The 27,076-nt window shown below is 40.6% G+C and overlaps 1 protein-coding gene across 3 annotated transcripts; it reads right to left on the bottom strand.

Annotated features, from left to right (window-relative positions):
• Positions 1-460: 460 nt before the first annotated feature.
• NDUFAF6 (NADH:ubiquinone oxidoreductase complex assembly factor 6) lies at positions 461-27,076 on the bottom strand. 3 transcript variants are annotated; one of them, XM_059394891.1, is made up of 9 exons: positions 26,812-27,076; positions 19,637-19,736; positions 17,894-18,016; positions 14,409-14,465; positions 9,984-10,086; positions 8,602-8,735; positions 8,073-8,174; positions 3,171-3,227; positions 461-609 (listed from the first exon to the last, which is right to left on the bottom strand). In XM_059394891.1, exons 1-9 carry the CDS (start codon positions 27,006-27,008, stop codon positions 481-483), a joined length of 1,002 nt encoding a protein of 333 aa, XP_059250874.1. In that variant the 5' UTR covers positions 27,009-27,076; the 3' UTR covers positions 461-480. The 3 variants fall into 3 exon arrangements, with proteins under 3 accessions (XP_059250874.1, XP_059250875.1, XP_059250876.1); XM_059394892.1 differs by lacking the exon at positions 26,812-27,076 and having other exon boundaries at positions 19,633-19,731; XM_059394893.1 differs by lacking the exons at positions 17,894-18,016; positions 19,637-19,736; positions 26,812-27,076 and adding an exon at positions 16,995-17,078.

The following is a 27,076-nucleotide window of genomic DNA, read 5'->3' as shown; positions in this document are numbered from 1 at the left end:
TGACTGACATTCCTCAATATTCACTTCACTCTCCGTGACCCGGAAGGAAAGGTATTTCCTCGCTGGACTGGCCCGCTGAGTGTGGCTGTTCCACAGCCAGACAATGGTCACCTGAGCTCCCCGCCGGCCTCCAAGAGGGAGGAAGGGAGGAGGCGGGCCTGCTTCCTGCCCCCTGGTGGCTGAAGGGCAGCCTGCAGGCTCAGGACAGCTAAAACCACAGGCCCTCCAGGGCTCCGACTTGACAGAGAGCGGGCAGCACAATGGGTCTGGGCTGCTGGGGACAGAGGGGGTGCCCCTGGCAGGATCTGAGCAGCATCGAGGTGCCCTCGCCCCCCAGCAACGTCTCATCGGTCTGTGAGCCACGTACCCCCAACCTAAAAATCCGCTTTCTCGTCAAGTAAACAGTCAGCTCCTGTTGTTTGCAAACCAGTATACTTCTGTAAAACTAATAAAACTAAAGAACAGTGCCATAAAATTATTTTAATATCTGTTTCTCCATGACTGAATATACAATGATAATGGAAGTAACGTATTCTTCTGCTGTAAAGATGGGTGAAATATGTCAAAATCCACCCTCTGAATTTTCTTTAAGTAGTCCTCCAGGGCAACCTGGAAAAGGAGAGTAATAGTCATGAGGTCACAGAATGATTAACGTTTTTAAAGAAATTAAAGAAAAGGTCTAAATATTAAGGCTATTTTAGTTTCCCTGAGATGGTCTTCCATGTACTAAGAATTTAAATGAGAATTTTAAAAGGGAGAGAGAAAAGACATCTAAGAAGTTTCTATTAGACCAGTAAAACAGGACCAAAGAGCTAGTACTAGAAATAACAACTCAATTCTGGTCATAACTTATAGAATGTAAATTTATTATAATTTACACCGCCCACCGCCACCACCGCCGCCCCCTTCCTGCCTGCACAAATGCATTGTGCCATGAGGACAAGCTTAAGTTGTTTGTAAAAAAAAATTATTTTGTGGAAAAGTTTAATGGGTCTCTATGTTCTTGTTAGAAAACAATCTGCAACCTGGGAGAACCACCACAGGTTCCCTATCCATGTAACCCCATACTTCCCCCATCACACAAAACTTCATTAAGCTTTCGTGAGGGTTGGGGAGCAGGATGGAAAACAGCAGCAACGGGCCATCCTCTTTATTTTATGGTTTTCAGTTATTTTTATTAATCTGTACATTTTAAGTTTATTGCAATAACTTGATTGAAGAGAGAGCCACTTAGTTTTGCGCGGCACAATCCTGAGACCACTCCTGCCTTCTCCGTCCGTGTGCACAGCTCCCCCTAGTGTCCCAGCAGGACAAGCTGGGCGATCCCACAGAAGCCCCGCTAGGGATTCGCGAGAATATACAGATGAGCCAGAAGACAACAAAAGGGATTGTATTTTCTCCCAGACTCTTTTCTGACACACAGACAGACAGGTGTACGTACAAATTTAGCATCTATGTTTTAAACCCTAAACTTATAGATATGTACAACAGGAGACATGTGCACTGTCTGTCTGTACATCTGCTCTGTGTCGTAGTAGCAAAAAATCTGCAATCCAGGTCTTTGACAAAAAAAAAAAAAAAAAGCACTATTCACACAATGAAATATACTGCGGTGAAATGTGTGACCTAGACAGAAACAGGTATGACCCATTTTTATAAAGCTCAAAACCAAAAAACTAAACAACCTGTTGGTTAGGAATATATAAAATGGGGAAGAACCCTTTCGGAATAAAAGCAACAGAATAATAAATTCAAAATTCAGAGAGCTGTTTGGAGGCAGGCAGAGGCAAGGGGATGAAATGGGGGAAAGAACACAACTGTGGTTTGATGGTGACCGTCTCACTCCTGGACTGGGTGTTGAGCTCATGGGTGTTTGTGGCGTTGTGCTTTATAATGTACACACATACGTAGATAAACCACATTCATTTGTAGATATCAAATATTAAAAATTTTTAAAGAGAATGAAATAAAAAACTTTGAAGATATTTTAGTGTACTTTCATGTTTTCTTTTTTCTTTTTTTTTTTTTGGAAAAAAGAGCTCAGGTTATTCATAACATTCTGTAACGTTGAGTGACCAATAGTTAATATTTTGTGATCAACCTTCCATCTCTAAGAATTCTATGTTCATTTTAATAGTTTATAATATCTAATTATAAGGAACAGTTAATGAACTTGAGGTACCAGCACATGATAGAATATTATATAGGCATTAAATAGTGTATTTGTGAATATTTTTAACAATGTGGCTAGATGCTTGATAAGTAGGACAATGACATATAAAGAGTGATTTCAACTATACACAAAAATTCATTAAAGAAAAAGCAAAGAGGGCACCTGGGTGGCTCAGTGGGTTAAACCTCTGCCTTTGGCTCAGGTCATGATCTCAGGGTCCTGGGATCGAGTCCTGCACCTCTCTCTTTCTCTCTGCCTGCCTCTCTCTCTCTGCCTGCCTCTCTGCCTACTTGTGATTTCTCTGTGTCAAATAAATAAATAAAATATTTGGAAAAAAAAAAAAAAAGCAAAGACTAGAATAAGCAGTGGCTATGTTTGGGTCTCGGCATTACAGGGGAGTGTTCTCTCCTTCAGAGAATGTAGTTTTTATAATTAAAAGAAAACCCATTAAAATACAGATGGACACCTGGGTGGCTCAGTTGGTTAATCATCTGCCTTCGGCTCAGGTCATGATCGCAGGGTCCTGGGATTGAGTCCCACACCAGGCTCTTGATCAGTGGGGAACCTGCTTCTCCCTCTGCCTGCTGTTCCCCCTGTTCATGCTCTCTCCCTCTCTGACACTTAAATAAATAAATCTTGGGAAAAAATACAGATGAAATCTGACCTCAAAATCAGAGCTCCACTGGACATTCACAAACTAGGGTTTGACCCAAAGGAAAGTCTGGCTAATGGTGTACACACACACACACACACACACACACACACACACACACCCCTTATAGACCTATGCAGTCTGGTGACTCCCCTCGCATGCCCCAGAATCACAGGCATGGCTGTCACCAAAAGCAGAAAGTAATGAACAAAACCCACCAGAAGGGAGGGAAGCAAAACAAAGATCCCATGCTAAAGAACCGCATGGGGAACCTTACAAAATAGAAAAAGAGATCATGCACATCTGTTCCACTAATTAAACAGCCTTCTCTGTGAATCTACTTACCGTCTGAAGAAAAGCAGGAAATGCTTTCACAGGAACACTTTTGTGGAAGGACCTAGCCTACAAAGGAGGACAAAAGGAAACTGGCTTCAAATGTAGATATTTCTGGAAATAAACACTCTGCCTCTGAAAGTGATCACAAAGCAACACTAGAAGTTTAACAACATGGCTACGGCCTCTTTCAAAGGCAAGAAAATAGCTCTCTTGCCAACTAAAATTAATTTCTTAAGCCTAAAGGACTCGGGAAAAAGTACTTTAATAAGAATCCCATTCTTCCTTGAGGACTGGCTTTGGCCTTTTCCAGCTGCCTTATAACATCTTACCACTTTGGCCCCCTAGCTCTCTAGTGAGGGGTGGGGGGAGAAGTACTCGCATCCAGGAGACCCCACACGGCCCTAGCTTAGATCGTGGCATCTCCCGGTTACAGGAATTTAAGAGCCTCCTAAGTGATCTTCTGCCTGCACTCTCAACCTCTCATCAGTTCATACAGTTTGCCAAATGAACTTCCTTAGTTACTGTTTTATTTTTACGTTCTTTATCTTAACTCCCTGATATACCAAGTCTTATGTCTTCATTTCGGAGTTCCAAGGCCTCCACACTTGGCTCCGTCCTCACCTATCCCACATGGCTCACCAGGACCCCTGACTACGAAGCCGTGACCCACTAACGCCGAGCCCATCATCCTGCGCTCACCAAGCCCACTCCTGTCTACAGGTCTTCGTTTATATTGTCAGACATCACCTCTACTCCCTGACATCTTGACCCCCGCATTCTGGTTTTACCCTCACCTGTCTATTAAAATGGCTCTTTTCAAGATCATTCACAATTTACTTAAAGCACCATACCCATCTTTTCAACCTCTCTACGGCACGCAAAATTTTAATACTCCCCTTTCTTAGAATTTTCTCCTCCCTCGGTTTCCAAGAGATTGACTCTTTTTTTTTTTTCCAGTTTTCCCAATATCATTTTTTTTAATTTTTTATTTTTTATAAACATATATTTTTATCCCCAGGGGTACAGGTCTGTGAATCGCCAGGTTTACACACTTCACAGCACTCACCAAAGCACATACCCTCCCCAATGTCCGTAACCCTTCCCCCTTCTCCCAACCCTCCTCCCCCCAGCAACCCTCAGTTTGTTTTGTGAGATTAAGTCACTTATGGTTTGTCTCCTTCCCAATCCCATCTTGTTTCATTGATTCTTCTCCTACCCACTTAAGCCCCCATGTTGCTTCACCACTTCCTCATATCAGGGAGATCATATGATAGTTGTCTTTCTCTGCTTGACTTTTTTTGCTAAGCATGATACGCTCTAGTTCCATCCATGTTGTCGCAAATGGCAAGATTTCATTTCTTTTGATGGCTGCATAGTATTCCATTGTGTATATATACCACATCTTCTTTATCCATTCATCTGTTGATGGGCATCTAGGCTCTTTCCATAGTTTGGCTATTGTGGACATTGCTGCTATAAACATTTGGGTGCACGTGCCCCTTTGGATCACTACGTTTGTATCTTTAAGGTAAATACCCAGTAGTGCAATTGCTGGGTCATAGGGCAGTTCTATTTTCAGCATTTTGAGGAACCTCCATGCTGTTTTCCAGAGTGGCTGCACCAGCTTGCATTCCCACCAACAGTGTAGGAGGGTTCCCCTTTCTCCGCATCCTCGCCAGCATCTGTCATTTCCTGACTTGTTGATTTTAGCCATTCTGACTGGTGTGAGGTGATATCTCATTGTGGTTTCGATTTTTATTTCCCTGATGCCGAGTGATATGGAGCACTTTTTCATGTGTCTGTTGGCCATCTGGATGTCTTCTTTGCAGAAATGTCTGTTCATGTCCTCTGCCCATTTCTTGATTGTATTATTTGTTCTTTGTGTGTTGAGTTTGCTAAGTTCTTTATAGATTTTGTACACTAGTCCTTTATCTGATATTCCAAGAGATTGATTCTTAGTGCACCTACTTCTTTGATCACTAGTTCCTTCTCCTTCCAAATAAATGGCCCTTACTCCTTCCACCTGAGAGGCAGAGGTGGGCCTCAGGGTCTGCACCTGGTCCTCATGTCTAGATGTACATTCTCCTGGGACAATACCATCCACACTTAGAGCGTTAACCACAGGCTTTCTATGTGGATGACTTCCAAATCTCTATTTCTAGCTCTGGCCTCCCTTCAAAGTCACAATCCAGCAGTCTTCAATAGCCGCTCTCCCTAAATATTCTTGAATCCCCTTAAATTCAGTGATGACCAACAGCTGGTCCAGAGGCTACTTATCAGCACCAGCTGTCACGGTAGCCTCTGAATGGCACCATCACTACCTAAACTTGAATTCCACAGCCTTCCCTCTCTCCGATCCTGCCACAACCCAGTCTGTCATCGAGTCTAATTGATTCCACCTCTGCTGTGTGTGTATAAATCGGTATACACATCTACCATCTCTAAGTCAGATCCTCTTTCTCTCTGTCCTCAATAAGCCTCCTAACTGATCTCCCACTTCTCAGATTCGTCTCGAACACTGCTGGCCAGGTTCTCTCATGTCCAGCACTATTGTCCCTGCTCTACTTGATGGTGACAATGAGGAAACACGTCACTTATGATATGCCAGGCACAGTTATAAAGTCTTTATACATGCTAACTCTATTTATCCAAATCACATCCCTTTGAGTTCGGTACTGATATGACCTTCTACCCAGAGGAGGCAACTGAGGCACAGGGGTTAAGATCACGTGATTAGTAAACTGCAGGGCTAGGACTGTAAGTTCCTGTTCCAGAGTCTGCCGTCCTGTCTCCCATCCTCCAGTGCCTATCAAAAGCCTCCCAAACTCCATACTCTTTCTTCAGCCGACCTTCCAAACCTGTTTTCCAGGGTCCTAGTTCACATAACCTGCAAACTAGTAGTTTTCAAACGTAGCTGTTTAAAATCATTTGGAAATTTTAATTCCTGGCCCCATCCCAGATTTACTGTATCTCCAGGGTGTGCGGCCTGGGAATCTGTTATTTTTCGGGTGCCTTAAGTGTCCATCAACTGGGACTATTCAGGTTCCAACACAGGGCTTTCCTGCTTTTATGATTCTGTTGTGTTCTCAGATCTTACCTAAAACTCTGCTAATTTTAAGTAATGTCTCACCTAAAGTTCCATGTATTTTATTTAGATCTCTGTCATGGCAGATAATTGTGCTTCAGGAAATTTTTTTTAAAAAGATTAAGATGGACTATCTGCCTTCAGAAAGCTTACAATCTGACCACCTATTTACTATTTCACAAATATTTACTGAGTGCCTATAATGTACCAGGCACTTTAGATGAAGCAATAAGGGCGCCTGGGTGGCTCAGTGGGTTAAGCCGCTGCCTTCAGCTCAGGTCATGATCTCAGGGTCCTGGGATCGAGTCCCGCATTGGGCTCTCTGCTCAGCAGGGAGCCTGCTTCCCTCTCTCTCTCTCTCTCTGCCTGCCTCTCTGTATACTTGTAATCTCTCTCTGTCAAATAAATAAATAAAATCTTTAAAAAAAAAATGAGAAGTATTTAGATGAAGCAATAAGCTTAGAACTAAACAAAGTCACTTACATTCTATGAGGTGGGAAGGCATTAAAGAAACGTTTAGTATGTCAGGCAGTGAAAAGTGCTAAGCAGGTAAAGGGACTGAGGGTGACGGAATGGGAGGATGCTATTTTAGACATGGTGGCCAGGAAAGATCTTTCTGATAAGGTCATATTTAATACTGACTATGGGGTTGGGGGGTGAAGGAGTTGAAGGGTGGAGAACATCTTCCAGGCAGATAAACAACAAGAACAAAGGCCCTGAGATTTGCAGGTAAATGAGAAGTATTTAGGATCTACTGAAGCTCGAAAAAAAGCAGAGGTAGGAGGTGGTTCACAGGAAGAACCAGGAAGAAATAGCATCATGAGAATCAAGGAAATAGAAATTTCAACCAAGTTTTCAGGAGCCACTAAAATAAAGGAATAGTTTCAGGAGAATCAGGAAGGAATAGCATTGCTGGAATGAAGGACACAGTTTCAAGAAGGCAGGGGGCTGCTGGCTGGCTCAGTCAGTGGAACGTGAGAGTCTCGATCTCGGGGTTGTGAATTCAATCCCCACATTGGGTGCAGAGATAATTTAAAGATAAAATCTTAAAAAAAGAAAAAAAAAAAAAAAGGAGGGGCAAGGGAGTCAACAGAAGACAAATCACCGTGTGAGAAAACATGAAGAACGAACCTTTAGGAAACACCGAAAGTGGTATGCAGGAGAAATCAGGAACCAGTTTAGGAGCCAAGTCAGAGAACCAAGGGGGAAAAGATAGCAGAAAGTTTCAAGGAGAAAAAAATGTGTGTGGTGCCAAAAGCAGAAAGAGTTAACATGAATGAGAATTTTCAGTGCCCATTAAATGTGGCAAGAGGATTATTCAGCAGGGCTTCCTACTGGGGTGGGCAGGAGGGGTGAATGATGGCGCGATGAACAGTGCCACGGTGATGCTGGCCTGGAGGGAACCATGAATGTGAACCACTTACTCACAAAAGTTTCACTGGGAGGGGGAAATGCCATGGAAGGGTCCACAGGCTGCCCAGAAAGGGGGCGAATTATCAGGCCAGCTGCGGATGCTGAGGACATGAGCTCCCGGGAAAGGAGCCACCAGCCCTTGCAAGGCAGAGACACACACCCTGCCCCCTGGAGCGAGAGCTGGCAGGTGCACAGAGCAGACAGGAGCTCAGCGAGGAAGGATGGGTTCAGCCACTGAGAGGGAGAAAGGGGGACCGTAAAAAGCAAGAGCGAGTTCACAACAGGCCCTGAGATAAATCTACTGGGATTTCAGTGAGAAACAGAATAAAGGCTGGGGACAACAACCAGTCCGTAAGAACGGCCATGTCTAGACATGGTCATCTCTTACATGGTTTGGCCGAGAGGCTACTTACATGCTTCAGGTGCAAGTGTGCCTGACTGGCAATGTCATAGATCACATCTCTCACATTTTTATCTTGGTTCTTCCGTAGAAAATCCTCTTGGGAAACACCATGCTGGGTGGGAAAGTACATATCACATTGGGAATCTAAAGGCACACTTTAACTTAGTTCAAGAAAAACAGGTGGTAGAGAGTGTGTTCAGTATAATGCCTATTCTGTTTTGAAAATACATGTATATGCACATGTGTGTGTATACAGACACACATACACACACACACTCCTAGGAAGAATATGCAACAAGATGTTAGTTCACCACTGTTGCAGGTAGAACAAAATTACACAAGCAAGAAAACAAACACATGAATCCATTGTGGACCGAACTGCCTGATTGATAAAATTCTGACTTGCTAACCAGATCCAAAAAGCAATCAGCATTCGTTTCAAAGAGGTTACTTGAATAGATGAAGCAAAGAACCAAGAGGCCATGGCCCTCCCCAAGTTCCCGAGGTAAATCATGAGAGGAAACAAGTAACGGTCTTACCAGCATACAAATATCCATGGGAAGGAACACCCTTCTTCTGCTTCCATGATAGGGCGTTGCTCTTAAGCAAGTCACAATGCCCTGGGCTTTTCCAATGTGACTCGCGGCATGGTCTGCATGAATGTCCTTTACACCTACAAGTTCAGAAATTGAGCGACAGGGCTGCTCTTTACTCCATAAATGCACAACAACACAATAGAAGCAGCTTGGAGAGACCACTTACACATGGAAAAGCAGGTGTTGATCCTGTGTTTTATATCTGAAAAACAGTACTTATTTGAGCAAAATTGGGCATGAAAACAAGCTGACTGTTTACCACTGAACAGGTTTCCAAATCTCAACTTTTTTTTTTTTTTTTTTTTTTTTTTTTTGATTTTATTTATTTATTTGACAGACAGAGATCACAAGGAGGCAGAGAGAGAGGGGGGAAGCAGGCTCCCCGCTGAGCCGAGAGCCCGATGCGGGGCTCGATCCCAGGACCCTGAGATCATGACCTGAGCCGAAGGCAGCGGCTTTAACCCACCGAGCCACCCAGGCGCCCCCCAAATCTCAACTTTTAAATAAAAGAGTCTTCGTTGGACTACAGCACACCGAGAACACATTTGGAATTTTAATCAGCTGTCTTGGAAAAACATTACAAGTCTTCCATTTCTTCCTTTCAATGCCATTTCCATATGACCTCGTTTTAAGTATACGCTTGACAAACATTCTGCTCTTTGCTCCCTCCTTTCATTGTGTTGGCAAACATGTCCCTGGGTGCACAGGCCGAAGAGGCCTGGGAATCTCAATACGGACTTGTGTTATGCCTTTAGGGTGACAGAAAGATATACGACCTCCTTCAAAAGAGAGGCTATTGTCTTTGGTCAAAATAATTTCCTCATTACAAGAAGACTTCACCAACTTAAAGTCAGATGAGAAGTATCTAAATTCGTTTTTTTTATTTTTAAGAGGAAAGAAAAAGAAAAATCTCATAAAAACTTTGAGAAATGCAGTTTTATATTTTCTACTCTTTTTTTTTTTTTTAAACGTGGGGAAGTATTATCCACAGGGAAGGAAGAGTCGGGCCCCAGGCCTTTCAAATTGTAGGGGGCGCTTAAAAAAGGAAAATCATCTGCGATTACCAGAGTATTAATTACAGCATTCCCATGAAGGAGCTAAAGTACTTTTATGAGATCCTGAATATTTTGATTAGTCTGTACTCCAAAGAAAGCTACATATTCCCCCTCTTCGGGGAATAAAAGAATAAAGAAAAAACTGTTCATTTATCGGTGGTACAAAGAAAAACTTCGGTGTTACACTGACCAGACTGCCAAATTATGAAAGTCATGTCTGAAGTGTATTTTCTTTGAAAAAGAGAATATAAAAATAGAAAAAAGACTCACCCAATATTTCTAGTGTTAAGTAAAGAAGAGCGCTCTGTGTGTTTTCAGCATAATTTTCCAATTCCTGGATATTACGATATGCTTTGTCATCCAAATTTTTTTCCTATAGTCAAACAAAATGGAAATAAAGTTTGATGAATTGTTACTGTATTTTTTTTTTAGAAAAAAAATTTTTTTAAGATTTTATTTATTTATTTGACAGAGAGAGAGTATAAGTAGGCAGAGTGGCAGGCAGAAGGAGAGGGAGAAGCATGCTCCCTGCTGAGCAGGAAGCCCAATGTGGGCTCAATCCCAGGACCTCAGGATCATGACCTGAGCTGAAGGCAGACACTTAACCAACTGAGTCACTCAGGTGCCCCCAAATTGTCAATATTTTATAAAGAAAAGGTACCATTTTTTTGCCTTAAAGAACTAAAAAAAGAACTTTAAAAATTGTTTATTTAGTGAACAATAAGATTAAAATAAAATTAAAATATTAAAGTCCTACACATTCAATACTTACAAATCACTCCTCAAAATAATACCTTGGGAATAATGTCAATGCACCAATCACTACAGCCATGTGGTTAGCTTAATTTTTAATTCCTTTGAAAGCCCAAGGAATACTGAGAAACAAACTTAACTGAGTTCTCATTAAGCACTTTAGACATTATCTTCTTAAACCTAAAAACCTCCTCCCAAAAGATATGGGATTAATGCTTTTTCCATGTTGCAGATAAAGAAACCGAGTCACAAATATATTATGCAATATGTCCGAGGTCACATAGCTAGTAAATGGTGGGGTGAGGATTCAAACCCATACATTTTAACTGCCAAGTCAATATTATTAATAAAAAAGATGCCTAGAAAAAGAAAGGAGATCATAACCAGATCCCACCCCAAAGAAACCATGTTCAATAAAGTAACAGGGATGATTATGTTACCTGATCACACTATATTCCAGAAACAGAAAAATGTAAATCTCAGAGCAAGAACATCTGGCTGCTGCTTTTATAATATTTACAAAGACTCTATTGCTAAGGAAATACACCCTTCCCTCCTGTTTTTTGTTGTTGTTTGTTTGTTTGTTTGTTTGTTTTAGAAGAAAATGGCACCAGCAATTATCCCAGGGGGAAAAACTTATGTCTAGTCCAATCTTTTACATTTTTTAAAAGTTGAGATTTAATTCACATACCATAAAATATACCCTTTTCAAGTGTATAATTCAGTTTTTAGTACCTTCACAAAGTTGTGCAATTATCACAGAGATCTAATCCCAGAATGTTTTCCCTACCTCAAAAAGAAACCCTGTATCCATTAAGCAGTTACTTCCCATTTCCCCCTTCCCTCATCTGCCAGCAAACCACTCATTTACTTTCTGTCTCCATGGATTTGTTTGTTCTGGACATTTAATAAAAATGCAATGATACATGGGGCACCTGGGTGGCTCAGTTGGTTAAACGTCTCCTTCAACTCGGGTCATGATCTCAGGTTTCTGGGATAGAGCCCTGCACAAGGCTCCCCGCTCTGTGGGAGTCTGCTTCTCCCTCTGCCTGTCCCTCCTGCTTGTACACACACACTGTCTCTCTCTCTCTCTCAAATAAATAAATAAAATCCTTTTAAAAAATGCAGGGATGTGATACATAGTTTTTTTTTTTAATCTGGCTTCTTTCAGTTAGTAGATTTAAGGTTCATCTGTGTTGGAGCCATGTATCAGTACCTGATTCTTTATTAAGAATATTCCATTGTATGGATAAAAACATTATGTTTTTATTCATTCATTGACAGACTTTTTCCCACTTTTGGACTATTACGAATAATGCTATGAACATCACATGCAAGTTTTGTACGCACACACGTTTCCATTTCTCTTGAGTACAAATACAGGAGTGAACTGCTGGGTCAATGGTAACTGTGTCTGACTTTCTGAAGAACCGCCAAACTGTTCTTCCAAAGCGGTTGCGCCATTTCCCATTCCCATGAGCATTGCATGAAGGTCTCTAATTTCTCTACATCCTCACCAACACTCGTTACTGTTCCTCTCTTTTATTACAGCATCCTAATGAGTGTAAAGGCGTCATTTATTCTGGTTTTGATTTGCATTTCCCTAATGAAAAGATGCTGACATCTTTTAGCTACTTATTAGTCATTTGTAGATCTTCCTTATAGAAATGTTTACTCAGATCCTTTGCCCAAGTTTAAACTGGGTTATTGGTCTTTTTATTGTTGAGTTATAAAAGTTCTTCACATACCCTAGATACTTGTACCTTATCAAATATTATCACTTGCAAATAAATACCTTCTCCAATTCCATGGGCTGCCTTTTCACTTTCTTGAAATTTTTAATTTTGTTAAAGTCAAATGACCTCGGTTTTTTTTCTTTTGTTGCTTAGGCTTTTAGTATTGTATCGAAGAAATCACTGCCTAACCTGAAGTCCCAAAGATTTATGCCAATGTTTTTTCCTAAGTGTTTTAGTTTCAACTCTTGCATGTAGGTGTTTGATCTATTTGGAGTTAGTTTCTGTACATGGTGTTAAATAGGCATCCAAATTCATTCTTTTACACGTGGATATCCAGTTGTCCTGGCATTATTTATTGAAATGGTTATTCTTTCCCCATTGGACTGTCTTCACACCCCTGTGAAAGAAATCAATTAACTATAAATATATGGGTTTATTTCTGGGCTCTCAATTCTATGCCATTGATCTATATGTCTATGTCACGCCATTACCCCTGAATCTGACTATTAACTTTGGAGCTAACTTCCTTCTTTTTCAAGATTGTTTTAGTGATTCTGGGTCTCTTGCATTTCTATATGGATTTCAGGATGAGCTAGTCAGTTTCTGCCAAAAAGCATCTGGAATTTTTATAGGGACAGCATTGAATTTAAAGATCAATGTGGGAGACTGATTCCAGTCTTTTGTACATCCCTCCCTACAAATGCCAAATGTCATTTTCCATTAAACCAAAAAGTTATCTCTGTCTTGAATTCTCTGTCTTTACCTCATAAAAACAGAAAACACCTTTGGGGCTTGGGTGGCTTAGTTGGTTAGGCCTCTGACTCTGTTTTGGCTCAGGTCATAATCTCATGATCTTAGGGTCATGAGATCAAGCCCCCCTACCCCAAACACACAAACTCCACACTCAGTGGGGAATCTGCTTGAGATTCTCTTCCTTTTTCTCTGCGTTCCCCCCTCAAACGCACTCGTGCATGTGCTCTAAGATAAAAAAATCTTAAAAAAACAAACAAAACAGAAAACACGGGAAAAACAGATCTTTTTAGTGCCAATTAATGCTGTAGGCCAGCTGAGCAATTTTTTTTAAAATGCTGAATAATTATCTCCCATTTTGGCTTACAATATAATTACTATAGCCTATGGATATTAATGGGTTGTATCCAAATAAACTAAACATATGTTCATGTCAACAGTATGTGATGAATATCAGGCTGATGAGGACACTGAGCCAGCAATGTGTCAGAAAGATTACGTAAGTTGGCCCAGGACAGACAGCAATTTGCATGCTTCATTGGACCTAGAACTCAGTTCTTAGAATCTAGTATAGTACTCCATTCTGTAGAACCATCAGACTTTCTTTATTTCCTCTACTATCTGGACAGAGATCCAAATACTGGGTGTACATAAAGGTATGTGCATGACTACTTAAGTTTGGATGGTATTAAGGAACTATCTGTCATTTTTTAAGGTATGATCATTTATTGTCGGTACGCTTCCTGAAAGCATTTTTTTAAAAGATTTTATTTATTTATTTGACAGAGAGAGAGATCACAAGTAGGCAGAGAGGCTGGCAGAAGGGGAGGGGGGAAGCAGGCTCCCTGCTGAGCAGAGAGCCCAATGCAGGGCTCTTTCCCAGGACCCTGAGATCATAACCTGAGCCCAAGGCAAAGGCTTAACCCACTGAGCCACCCAGGCGCCCCTGAAAGCATTTTTTAAATCTTTTCAAGATACATATATATTTGCAGATCAACTAATATGCTATCCGGGATTGACTTTACAATAATCCCTAGAGTTTAATGAGAGGAGTTGGTAGAATATAGATGAAACAAGAGTGGACATGTGTTCCTAGCTAAAGCTGGGTTACAGATACATGAAAGTATATTACATTCTTCTCTCTACTTTTGTATAAGTCTGAACATTTCCATTTAAAAAAAAAAAAAAAACCTAAAAACCACAAAACAGTAGCACATGGCTGTGCACACATATGCCTCTGCCTGGTGCTTCTGTTTGCCTGTCTGACTCAAGACACGGAGGCAGGGGGCTGAGGTGGGTGATAGGCAGTGAGGGAGAATGGACAAAAGGGAACAGTCCTCTAAAAGTTGCCTTCCTCCAAAATATAACACACATATTATAACATTTCCTCCCTGACGAATTAGCTTACAGATTAAAAAGGAAGAAAACACTTACAACCTGAGCAATTTCAACTTACTCTTTCATCAATGATTTTCATAAGCCATCTTTTGGTCAGATTATGTCTTTTGACAGCCTAAAAAAACAACAGTGTTGTAAATTTTTAGAAAGTACTAGAAATGACTTCAGCAGACCTGAATAAAATAAACATACCAATGAGGAAGTGGAGATGCAACATGGGGTGGTTAAGGGGGTAGGAGAAGAATAAATGAAACAAGATGGGATTGGGAGGGAGACAAACGGTAAGGGACTCTTAATCTCACAAAACAAACAGGGTTGCTGAGGGGAGGGGGGTTGGGAGAGAGGGTGGGGTTATGGACATTGGGGAGGGTATGTGCTATGGTGAGTGCTGTGAAGTGTGTAAACGTGGCGATTCACAGACCTGTACCCCTGGGGATAAAAATAGATTATATGTTTATTAAAATAAATAAATAAACAAATTTATTTTAAAATAAACAAATAAATACATAAACATACCAAGTACAAAACTAGGTAAGGAAACATTTGTAATAACTCATCACCAGATAAACAGCCATATTAAAGAAATATCAGGGGAAAAGAAAATGTCCCTAGAAAACATTTCAAAACATTTCCAAGAACAGATGATACATCCAGAACATTTCCACTAGACTTTTTTTCTTATGCTATTAGTAATTTAACAATTGCACTTTCAAAACAAAAACAAAACATGAATTAAATATGAGCTTCTGTTACATGATGCGTCTTGACTTCTATGCTTCTTTATCTCATGTAAACTTTTTTCCACAGGATGAAAATCCTACTTAGTGAAAATAACCACTTCTCCAAATATGGAAAGTATAACTAAAGGTCTAAAGAAAATAATCCACAGGGCACAGTTTTATCTTAGCAAAGACACTCGGTAGGAAAAAGCACATCTAGTGCTTAGATCATGGTCTCCAGGCCCATCCCTCCCAAAGGAAACGAGGCTTTGGAGAAATGTGTGATTCCAGAGTTGGGGCAAGGGAGATTCAAGGAGATCCCAGAATATTTTACTGTGCTGGAAATAGAAAGTGCCCCCCAAAGTATGGGGTACACATCAAAAGGACACAGGAGCCAGTCTAAAAGGGGTTCTACTGTCCAAATCTGGGCCAGCTTGAACACCAAAATAATTAAATATAGTAATGAATTATAAACTATGGAAAAAATAATTAATGAGTTTGTAGCAATAATTAATAAACAAATGAATAAACAAACATAGGAGGTTGAGGGCTCTTTCTTATGGTAGAATGTGAAGTGCCAATCAGTAATGTTGACAGCATGCTAGAATCTGGAAATTATCATTTTGCAACTGTCACAAGACTGAATCAGCAAGAACCATCCACAAATGCTAAGTTTAGGAAGAAACTGGGGAGGCGCAGGATACATGCATCGTCTTAAAGTCAGTTACTCTGTAAGAGGAATTATAATTATAGATTGGGAAAAAAAGGCAACACCTTGACCATGTGATGAAAATTAACAATGCCAATAAAGGACAGACGGACAAAGTGTGCCTCCAGACATGACAACCTGAGAAGAACATGTCACCTTTGCAGTATTATGGCCAAAGACCCATAAACCAAAAACATTACGGAATCCTAATACTGCTTTATTTTTTATGTGTCTAAGTGGAGTGAGGCATGTCTGATCTGTGCAACCACCATCAAGCACCATTCCTGGTACATAAAGTACTCAAGAAATATTTAACCTCTGAAAGTCAGATTCCTGTTTACTCAAGGCTAAACCCATACCAGCTGCAGTTCCTTGACCACAAAATAGAATTCTTCTGTCTAATTCTGGAGGAAATCAGAGAGCAAGGTAAAAAACAGGTATTTAATATGAAGCAGAAAATCTGCTGAATAAAGTATCAACAATTTTGGAAACAGAAGCCAAATAGAATAACAACTTTGGCTATAAATTCAAACTGCAACTAACATTAATACACAGAGAAATGAAGGAGTCCATATGAAACACATATGGAATTACAGCTATGCAACTATTTTGTACCCTTAAAGCACCAATGAATCACTGTGGCAGAAAAGTGCTCTCTGAACAACACACTGTCACTCTTTCCCTATCCGATCTTCCAAAAGAACCTGACCCTCTCCAAAGAACCAACGGAAAGTTTTACTGGACAGTGGTCCCATAAGCATATGCTCCAGCAAGATGGGGAGGGGGAGAGGACATGAATGGGGACCACCGCTCTGTACACTCCCTGCTTCTTTCAAATATTCACATTAACCTCACTACTGATCATATCAGAAAGCTGGCCAACAGCAATCATCCAAAATCAAGCAGCTGTTAAAACTGGACAAATTGGTACGTGTGTAAACATTCTACAATTCAGATACGTCTTCTGGGTTTTTTTTAAGAGAGGCCAAGAACAAGATCAATTTGTGTTGAGGGAAGTTCTGGTCTTCCACGATAATTCCAGGTAAAGGCCAGGACCTTCGATGCAAGTCTTAGCAGGAACCCCCACTGCAGTGACGTTTGCGTGTAAAATCATCGTTTTTCTGGGCTTTCGAGAAACTTTTCTTTAAACGGAGGCACCAAGGTGGAGGTTCTTAAAGTGAGATGAACAGAGGTAAACAACTAATCTAATACTCACAGCTTCCCATCCACTCTTTCTTCTCAGTCCCCGGTTCGGGGGGCCTGGCTTTCCATCCTTACAGAGGCTCTGTGAAGTCAATCGGGGGCCCAGGAACGGGGCCTGCCTCTGCTGGTGCGCAGACCTGAGAAGAGGTGCACCCCTGTCAGGTCTGTTCAGTGGTTCCGTCACAGAACCTATCTTTCCCTACTCATGACACTACAGTGGGAACACAGAGCCATGACAAAAGACACCTAATTCCCTTCCTTCAATCATGGTGTAGCATATTTCCAGACTCTGCAGGGCTGCTCCTGAATGAAGGATCCATGTGAAACTATTCGCTAGATACATCTAACTCTCCAAAGAATTCTCTAGCCCATAGGTTTCCATTCTCTAATACTTCAGATTCATCAGTGAATATGCAACTCTATCAGACTCAAAAAGGTAGTTTTATATTTGGGTGGAGACAATGGTGAGGGCAAGTCTCCCTTCGCCAAAGATCAGTGTGTGTTTTTCAACAGCCCACAGTATGGACTGGAGTACTAGAAAAGGGAGCTGCTGGGCAGACAGAACTATTAACCTGCCACTGCTTCAAAATCTGTGGGGTTTAATTTCTACAGCGAATATGTGGAAAATAAATATATAATTGATAACACAAAGAGACCAGATTCCTCTTTTCTCCTTTAATAAAGAAATTCACTGAAGATCTGTGCAAACTATTAGCAGATATTTTAAATTCCTCTGTCAAAACTAACAGAACTCTGAACATTACATGAGCCTAAGATTATTTTCAGGATAGATTCCCTATCACCACTAGCCAAATTGTATGCATCAAAAGGTATGCTTAAAAAAAAAAATTTTTTTTTTTTGCTCAAATAACACTTAAAAATTAAAAGTAGCATTTTGTTTTTGTTTTTTACCTTCCATAGCTCGAGGGCCACAGGCTGCTGGGGTGGATTGTCACGGTATATGTCGTCCACTGTTTTTTTCCAAAACTCCATTCTCATCAATCCAATTGTTTTCTCAGAGACAGAGTCCTTAACCTGTAAACAGAGTTCAAATACCTTAGTAAAGGCACTCTTCACAGACTCAAAATCAGTATCTGCGACTGCATAATCACAGAATTCAGCCAAAAACCAAGTTTAATTCTATACATTTAATTTTTCTTTGAAACTATATATAAATTAAATTGTTGTCATTAGGGGCACCTGGGTGGCTCAGTGGGTTAAAGCCTCTGCCTTCAGCTCAGGTCATGATCCCAGGGTCCTGGGATGGAGCCCCACATCAGGCTCTCTGCTCAACAGGGAACCTGCTTCCTCCTCTCTCTCTGCTGTCTTTCTGCCTACTTGTGATCTCTGTCTGTCAAATAAATAAAATCTTAAAAAAAAAAAAAAAGAAAGAAAGAAATTGCAAGAAAAAAACATATTCGGGGGGAAACATTAAAAGAAATTTGATAGAGGAACCAGTTGCTGTATGTGGAGTTTATCTGAATCCTGATTTGAAGAGAAAGAAACAACTGGGAAAAATCTGAATACTGGATGTTTAATGATATTAAGGAATTCTTAAATTTTTAATGTATGACAACGGTGTTATAGTTACTTTTTAATGAGTTATCATCTGGAGATACGTACTGTAATATTTACAAAAAAAATTTATCTGAGACTTATTTCAAAAAAACAGAGGTGAGGAGGGGATAGGTGCAGATAGAGATGAAAAATCAAGATTAGCCATAAATTAGTACCTGGTGGAGCTGGGTGATGGGTTTATGGGAGTATATTATACTACTCTCTCTAATTCTACATATGTTCAAAGCTTTCCATAATAGAAAAGTGTTTTAAACTAAGTGGAAGAGAAGAAAAACAATCTTCATTGGATTAGTGATGGTAAAATTATTTCCAAGTCTGGCAATAAACCTAGGAAACAGAACCAGGGGCTTTCTAGATTAAAGCAGGGAAGGAAGTAACATGTATCAAATGTCCAGGAGTGCCAGCCCTTTGCTAGATGTTGTCCCAGAGATTATGTGATCACAGTCCTCACCACAAACCCGCACAAACATACCCATTTACAAACAGAGAAATTGTGGCTTAAAAAAGTGTAGTTTATCTCATGCTCTGCATGCTCAGAGCTCTTATAATGGAACGAGAAGGGTATGCAAAAGACTATGGGAGAGGGAAGCAGCTGACTACAAAGGGGCACATGAGGGAATTTTGGGGGGTTGACTGTTCTTTTTTCATGACTATGGTGGTGAATGCATGACTCAATGCATGTCTGAAAACCTAGAGAACTGTATACCACAAAAATTTAATTTTATTATATGTACATTTAGATAAACTCATTCATTCACTCACTAAGTAATCTCTCTCTCTCTCTCTCTTTTTTCTTGAGAGCGCATGCATGCAAGTGGGGAAGTAAGTAGCTCCACGCTCAGCGAGGCACCCTACCCAGGGGCTCAATCCTACAACCCTGATATCATGATAAACATTAAGTCTGTTAGCTAGTTTATGTCTGGAATTGAATTGGTAAACCTAAATAGTGGGACAAAGAAATCACCAGCAGAGACCTTATGCACATCTAACATATAACTGTATTTCTTTATGGTTCAGCATTAAACACATTATATCACCATTTTTGCAAATAATTTTTTAAGGTATTTTAATACCAGCCTGAGCCAGTTCCACATTGAAGGCCCTCAGTGCAAAAGCAGAGCTTCTGGATTCTGCAGGGAGCAGCAGGGAGCATAAATAGCCTTCATAATCTCGTTTCCTACAACAAACAGGCGAAAAAAAACAAGTCACTTTTCACTTCCTAAACTGTACACACAAAAAATGCTGACTAGAAGTAACTGGAAAAAAAAAAAAAAAGAGTTTCAATTCAAACTAGGCCTGAAATTTCTTATATTTTATACTTGTTTCTTTAAAATTACAAAAAAAGTAATTGCCCCAATCCCAGAACAGTTAAAAAGAAATAATCTCCATTAATTTATTAGGATTTACATAGTATTTATAATTTTTATTGTTTCAGAATCACTTTTAGTAAGAATTCAAATGACCTACTGAGGTAGAAATCAAGAAAGTAATACCAGCAAATATTGGTATGAACTCACAGTTTTTAATACACAGATAGGACATAAAAACATAAAGTAATATGGAGCATGTGGGTTTGTGTGCCTGGGTATACACTTAGGTTTCCCAGCAGCATCTGCTGACGGAACCTAGGAGCAATGATACTCCCCATGCACCCAGTATCAGAGAACACACCTAACACCTAGATCTTTGGTTTCTAAATATCATTCTTCACTAGAAGAAACTAGGGCTCATTGGAGGAGGGACTAAGTCCAGGTGGGACTAAGTCCAAGATAAGCCAGAAACATCTTCTTGGACAGAAAGTAATGAAATATTCAGAGTGGAGGGACTTTTCAAAATGACAAAGACACTGACATTCTCACTGACAAAGCCTGGGACAATCTGAGTATCAAAAACAAAAAATAAAAACAAAAACAATGAGAGTAACAGAATGTAACAGAATGCCATAAGCCCATACCAATATAAAAGAATGGATGACTAGGAAGAGAAGGAAAAACTTGACAACAGTACAATGCCAAATTGTACTATTTGATGGGACGCCTGGGTGGCTCAGTTGGTTGAGCAGCTGCCTTCGGTTCGGGTCATGATCCCAGCGTCCTGGGATCGAGTCCCACATCGGGCTCCTTGCTCAGCAGGGAGCCTGCTTCTCCCTCTGCCTCTGCCTGCCATTCTGTCTGCCTGTGCTCGCTCTCTCCCCCCCTCTCTCTCTCTCTGATAAATAAATAAATAAATAAAAATCTTAAAAAAAAACAATTGTACTATTTGATAATTCTGATAAATCTAGAAGACATGCTGAAAAATTTTTAAATAAGCATTTGATAACTATCAATCAGTCAAAAATCATCAATAAATGTCTTAAAATGTTAAAATGGGTGAAAGTTTGACAGAAACAGAATGTTGATATATCCTGTGAAGTATCTCTTCACAAAATACACAAAAATACAAAAAATACTAATTAAAATTCTTATGAACTAAATTTATAGGGGAGAAACCCAAAAGATATCTTTTCAACCAAGTAATAAAAGGTTTGCACCACAGAAATAAGATACTCAACATTATGTACTTCCTGAAACGTGACTGAGAAAAACACAGCGTCGCTTCTGTGATATTCCTGCCAAAAATGTATAAATCACAAGGAAACATTAAATAAACCCAACTGAGAAAAATTCTACATAGTAACTGGCCTGTTCTCTTGAAAAAACTGTCAAGGTCAGGAAAGATAAGGAAAGACTGAGAAATTGTTCAAGGCTGGAGAAGACTGAAGAGATCTGACAACTAATATAGCATATGATCCTGCATGTATGAAAGTCATAACTAAAAACCAGTAAAATTTGAATGGAGTCTGTAGATCCAGTGGTAATACTGGATTGATTTTAATGTCCTGATTTTGATGGTTGTACTATAGTTATGTGAAAGAGGACCCTTGTGCATATTAAAAAATAGCCACCAAGGGGCACCTGGGTGGCTCAGTCAGTTGAGTGACCAACTCTTGCTTTTGGCTCAGGTCATGATCTTGGGATTATGGGATCAAGCCTGATGTCAGGCTCTGCACCTGGTAGAAGACTGCTTGAGAATCTCTCTCTCCCTCTCCCACTGCCTCTCTCCCACTCACACACACACACTCTCTCTAGCTTGCTCACTCTAAAATAAATAAATAAATAAATCTTAAAAAAAAATACACACCAACATATTAAGGGGAGGTAATGGGGCATCATGTCTACATCTTTTTCTCAAAGGGATCAGAATGTTAACAATGAGGGAATTTGGATGAAGAGTATATTGGAACTCTGTGTACTATCTCTGTAATTTCTATATCAATTTGAAATTACTTCAAGATATAAAGTTTAAAATAATATCCTTATTTGGATGCCTGGGTGGCTCAGTTGGCTGGGCGGCTGCCTTCGGCTCAGGTCATGATCCCAGCGTCCTGGGATCGAGTCCCACATTGGGCTCCTTGCTCGGTGGGGAGCCTGCTTCTCCCTCTGCCTCTGCCTGCCACTCTGTCTGCCTGTGCTCGCTCTCTCTCTGACAAATAGATAAATAAAATCTTTAAAAAAATTAATAGTATCCTGGGGCGCCTGGGTGGCTCAGTGGGTTAAGCCGCTGCCTTCGGCTCAGGTCATGATCTCAGAGTCCTGGGATCGAGTCTCTGCTCAGCAGGGAGCCTGCTTCCCTCTCTCTCTCTCTGCCAGCCTTTCTACCTACCTGTGATCTCTCTCTGTCAAATAAAATAAAAATAAAATAAATCTTTAAAAAAAAAATTTAATAGTATCCTTATTCTATACATCATAGGATGACTGCCTATCAACAAGGCTACTTCACTATAATATATTGGAACTTTATTAAAACATTATTTCCTATAAAACAGTAATCTAAATAAAGAGGGTCCAACCTCCTTCTATGGAGTTTAGGTACTGAAATTCACGCTACTCCCACATTTCAATGGTTCACTTTTTTGTCAATTTAATTTTCTTTTTTGAGACAGAGAAGAAGAATGTGAGAAGGAAGGAGGGGCAGAGGGAGAGAGAGAGAGAGAGAATCCCAGACTGGCACCATGCTCAGTGCAGAGCCCAACATGGGACTTGATTTCACCACCCTGAGGTCACCACCTGAGCTGAAATCAGGACTTGGACACTCAATTGACTGAATCACCCAGGGGCTCCTCAACTGGTTCACATTTTGTTGTCTGCCTAACAGAGAAGTTAAACCTCTTCTAGCCACAACCCTCACAATTTCCTCCAACTTCCACATAGACAAAAGGAAGCAATAATGACAAGTAACTGTGCTATCACAAAATAGCTCTACTAAAAAAATTTCACCATAAGTGGCTACAGCTGCAAAATGGACAGTGTGGGCAAAACAGCTCTATAATTTATATTCTTACATACATACAGATATATTTTTAAAAATTAATTTTAATATAAAAAGTCTCTGAACTTCAAAATTGTTTAAAACAGTAGGATGTTAATATGAAACAGTGAGAAAATAGTGACTTGGAATCAAGACCACAATCTTTTATTTCCATTCAAGTAATTGACAGAAATGATAACTGCCATATCTATTTCTTAATTTGCAAAATGAGGCTTGATAACCAACCTGTTTCATATCTCCTAAAAATAATATGTGAAGTTCTTCAGGCTTCTTATAGCAAAATGAAAAATGAAGACATACTAGTATGGTAACAACCTTTGGGAAATAAGATATTCTACGCAGAGAAGTATTTCCCTGTAAGGTTTCTTTTTTTCTTTCTTTCTCTTTCTTTTTTTTGGGGGGGTGGTGGTGGAAATTTTTCTAAACAATATTACCAACTTCTTTATACTGAGCAAGGTACACTGAATATTTAATCATTTCTTCATCACTCAGGATCACTGTTATAAATTCTGATTATTGGCAGACAAGGGTATCTTAAGTAGCCAAATAAGGTCCAGTTATTGGAGAACTATTCCAGATAGTGAGAAATTCCATACTATGATGGTTTTATACAGCAACGGGGCCAAGAACCTTTCATTTTCATTCATTCATTGTAACATTTATCCAGTCCCCACTATGAGACAGCACTGTGTTAGACACTGAAGATAGGTACAGACTTTCAGGTCTGATAGAGAGACGCAGACATATGAAAGATAAGCATATCTGGTGTTACGACTGCTGTGCTAGTTCTAGTTCCATAGACCTGTGCCATCAAGTCACAAAAAGGTGGTTCCCCAGTGAGGCTGCAGGAGAATGAACAGTACACTTTCAGACATCACCACTAACACCTCCTTACCTCCTTGTAGCACTAATCCCAAGGCCTGAGGCAGCCTTGGGGTTCCTCAAAATGATACCCCCAAGAAACCTATGTAAATTAGGTTTGAGATATTCACAAGAACCTAGCCTCCTAGCAGAGCTCTGGCTGGCTAACCTGAACTTCTGGCCTGGTATCTTTTTCAGTATTTGGAGGCCTTACATAACATACATGCCCCTAACAACCCTACCCAGATCATTTCAGAGGTCAAATCCTGCAAACATTAATGGTCAGTCAGAAGCTAGAAATTGTAATCTTTCTTTCAAGTTTTTGTTTTTATTTTAAAACTACTATTGTGCATATGTTATGTGACAGCATTTTTTGTACATCATTGCATTTAACCCTCATAACCAGGCTACAAAGTAGTAGAAATTTACAAATGAGGAAATAGCTGAATCTTAATGTGAGTAACTTTCTCAAATGATGGACCTAGGATTAATAAACTCAGACGAGGTCTGCCTGTAAAATCCAAGCTTTTTAGTAAATCACTAGAGTCAAAGGTGTCCATCCCACTCAAATACCTATATGGAGAGATTAAGTATCTGCCCATTTGTAAATATATATTTGAGAAAACTGTCATGTGATAACCATAGACTATTACTGGAAGAAAAGTATGATCACTATATATACATATATATAAGCACACACTACTGTATATACACAGTGTGTGTGTATATACACACACACACACTATATATGTAGAAATAGATATACCACATACATGTAGTCATATTACAACATACATGTAGTATGTGTATGTAGTATATGTAATATGTGACTACATGTATGTAGTATATCTATTTCTACATATATAGTGTGTGTATATAAATACACACACTGCATATATACACTAGTATATGTGTAATAATATTTATGTGATATATTATTACATATATGTAGTGATATATATTATATGTAATATAGTGATTGTACTATTACTTATATGTAATAATACATAAGAAATTAGGAAGAGTGAAGGTGCCTGGGTGGCTCAGTCGTTTAAGTGTCTGCCTTCGGCTCAGGTCATGATTCTGGAGTCCTGGGACCAAGCCCCACATCAGGCTCCCTGCTCAGCAGGGAGTCTGCTTCTCCCTCTCCCTCTGCTCCTCACCCCCTCATGCTCTTTTCTCTCGTTCACTCTCTCTCTCTCTCTCTCAAAGAAAATAAAATCTTAAAAAGAAAAAAGAAGTTAGGAAGAGTGAGTATTCACCTCCGGATAGGGAAGTTAGGATACTACAAGTGTCAAAAACTGCACTGGACGGGGCGCCTGGGTGGCTCAGTGGATTAAAGCCTCTGCCTTTGGCTCAGGTCATGATCCCAGGGTCCTGGGATCGAGCCCCGCATCCTTTCCTCTCTCTCTGCCAGCCTCTCTGCCTACTTGTGATCTCTGTCAAATGAATAAATAAAATCTTTTAAAAAAAAAAATGCACTGGACAAGTGGATATGGGTGGTAAACATTCTGGCAACTTGTGTCTTTTTATCATGAAAAAATGATTAAATATATAAAAATGAATACAACTTTTTGGCAGTTTTATCTTTTACAAGTTCTTATTGCTCTGATTTCCACAACTGTTATGTTGTTTCAGTTATAAGTAATAAATAGAGTGGGACTGGAACGTTATTTTTAAAAGTGATTAAAAACAAAATTTTGAAATGCATGGGAATTCTGTTGTGTTATGCAACCTTTTGCTAAAATGAAATTCAAAAACATTGGATTTATTAGCCTAGTCAAATCCAAGGTAGCTTAATTATTCTAGCACTTCTCAGAAGTTAAGACCAGGTACATTGAACATTTCACCACTTTTTTTTTTTTTTAAATTGCTTTGTGTTTTTTTTTTTTAAGATTTTTTAGAAGATTTTTATTTATTTATTTGACAGAGCACAAGTAGGCAGAGAGGCAGGCAGAGAGAGGAAGAAGCAGGCTCCCCACTGAGCAGAGAGCCCGATGCAGGGCTCAATCCGAGGACCCTGGGATCATGACCTGAGCCAAAGGCAGAGGCTTTAACCCACTGAGCCACCCAGGTGCCCCATTTCACCACTGTTTTAAATGAAAGGCAGCAGAAGGGCAGCAGGTCCTAAGCCACTGGTCTTTGCAGTCAGGCCCAATTCCAAGGCAGGAGCCTGCCCAGATCCCCTGGGTCACCTGGTGACCTGATTCCATGTGCCAAGCCATTCCGGTGTTATCAGGGTGAACAAAATTGTCACCAGGCCCTGACTTGATGAGACTATTCTACTGAATCTCAGGCAAATTCCCTAATCTCTCGAAACCTTCATATTCTCACCCATTACATATGATAATAATGGCCTATATTGTACTCACTGGGCCCTTGCTTTGTGCCCTGTTCTAAATGCTTTAATCCTCAAAACCCTCAATGATAAGGTCTACATTTTTGCCTCAATAATTTGTAACGAAGGGACGCCTGGGTGGCTCAGTTGGTTGGACGACTGCCTTCGGCTCAGGTCATGATCCTGGAGTCCCAGGATCGAGTCCCGCATCGGACTCCCAGCTCCATGGGGAGTCTGCTTCTCTCTCTGACCTTCTCCTCATTCATGCTCTCTCTCACTGTCTCTCTCTCAAGTAAATAAATAAAATCTTTAAAAAAATAATAATAATAATAATTTGTAACGAAGAAAAAAAAAATTTGTAACGAAGATAAGTAAATCACTTGAACTCTGCATAGTGCCTGACACGTAAGAGCTCACTTAGCTAAAAGTCGTCTGTCAAATTTTTAAGGTGTGCATGCAATACGTTTAGGTAAAAATTAAGTTTCAGTCAAGGTGACAGACGAAGGAGTTTTGCCACAATTCTGTGACCGCCGTGAAAGTTCCCGTGGCCTCACTCCCCGCCAACCCGAGCGCAGGAAGGCAATGGGGTCCGCTCGCCCGGGCCAGCCCCGAGTCCCGCCGCGCCCGCCCGGGCCCCCTCGGGCAGACCCCCGACCGCCAGCCGGGGCAAGCCGGGCTCGCTCACCGCAGCAGCTCCATGCAGTAGCGGTCGGAACCCAAGGCGCCCGCTCCGCTGGCCGCGGCCACGCTCCGCGAGGACCCCACGAGCCCCGGGAGCCGCCGAGCTCGCGCCCACAGGCTGCGGGGCGGTCGGCGGCGACACAGGCAGGGAACGCCGAGCCGCAGCGGGCCGCAGGCTGAGCGCAGCACGGAGGCCGCCATGACACCGACGCCGCGTGCCCTTCGACCCCGCCACGCCCCCGCAGGTCCACGTGCCCGCCTCTCCGCGG

Source organism: Mustela nigripes, chromosome 3, assembly GCF_022355385.1.
Source record: "Mustela nigripes isolate SB6536 chromosome 3, MUSNIG.SB6536, whole genome shotgun sequence".
In the NCBI taxonomy this organism is placed as follows: Eukaryota; Metazoa; Chordata; class Mammalia; order Carnivora; family Mustelidae; genus Mustela; species Mustela nigripes.
The sequence above is the reverse complement of the archived record's forward strand: the minus strand, read 5'-3'. Positions and strand labels throughout refer to the sequence as shown.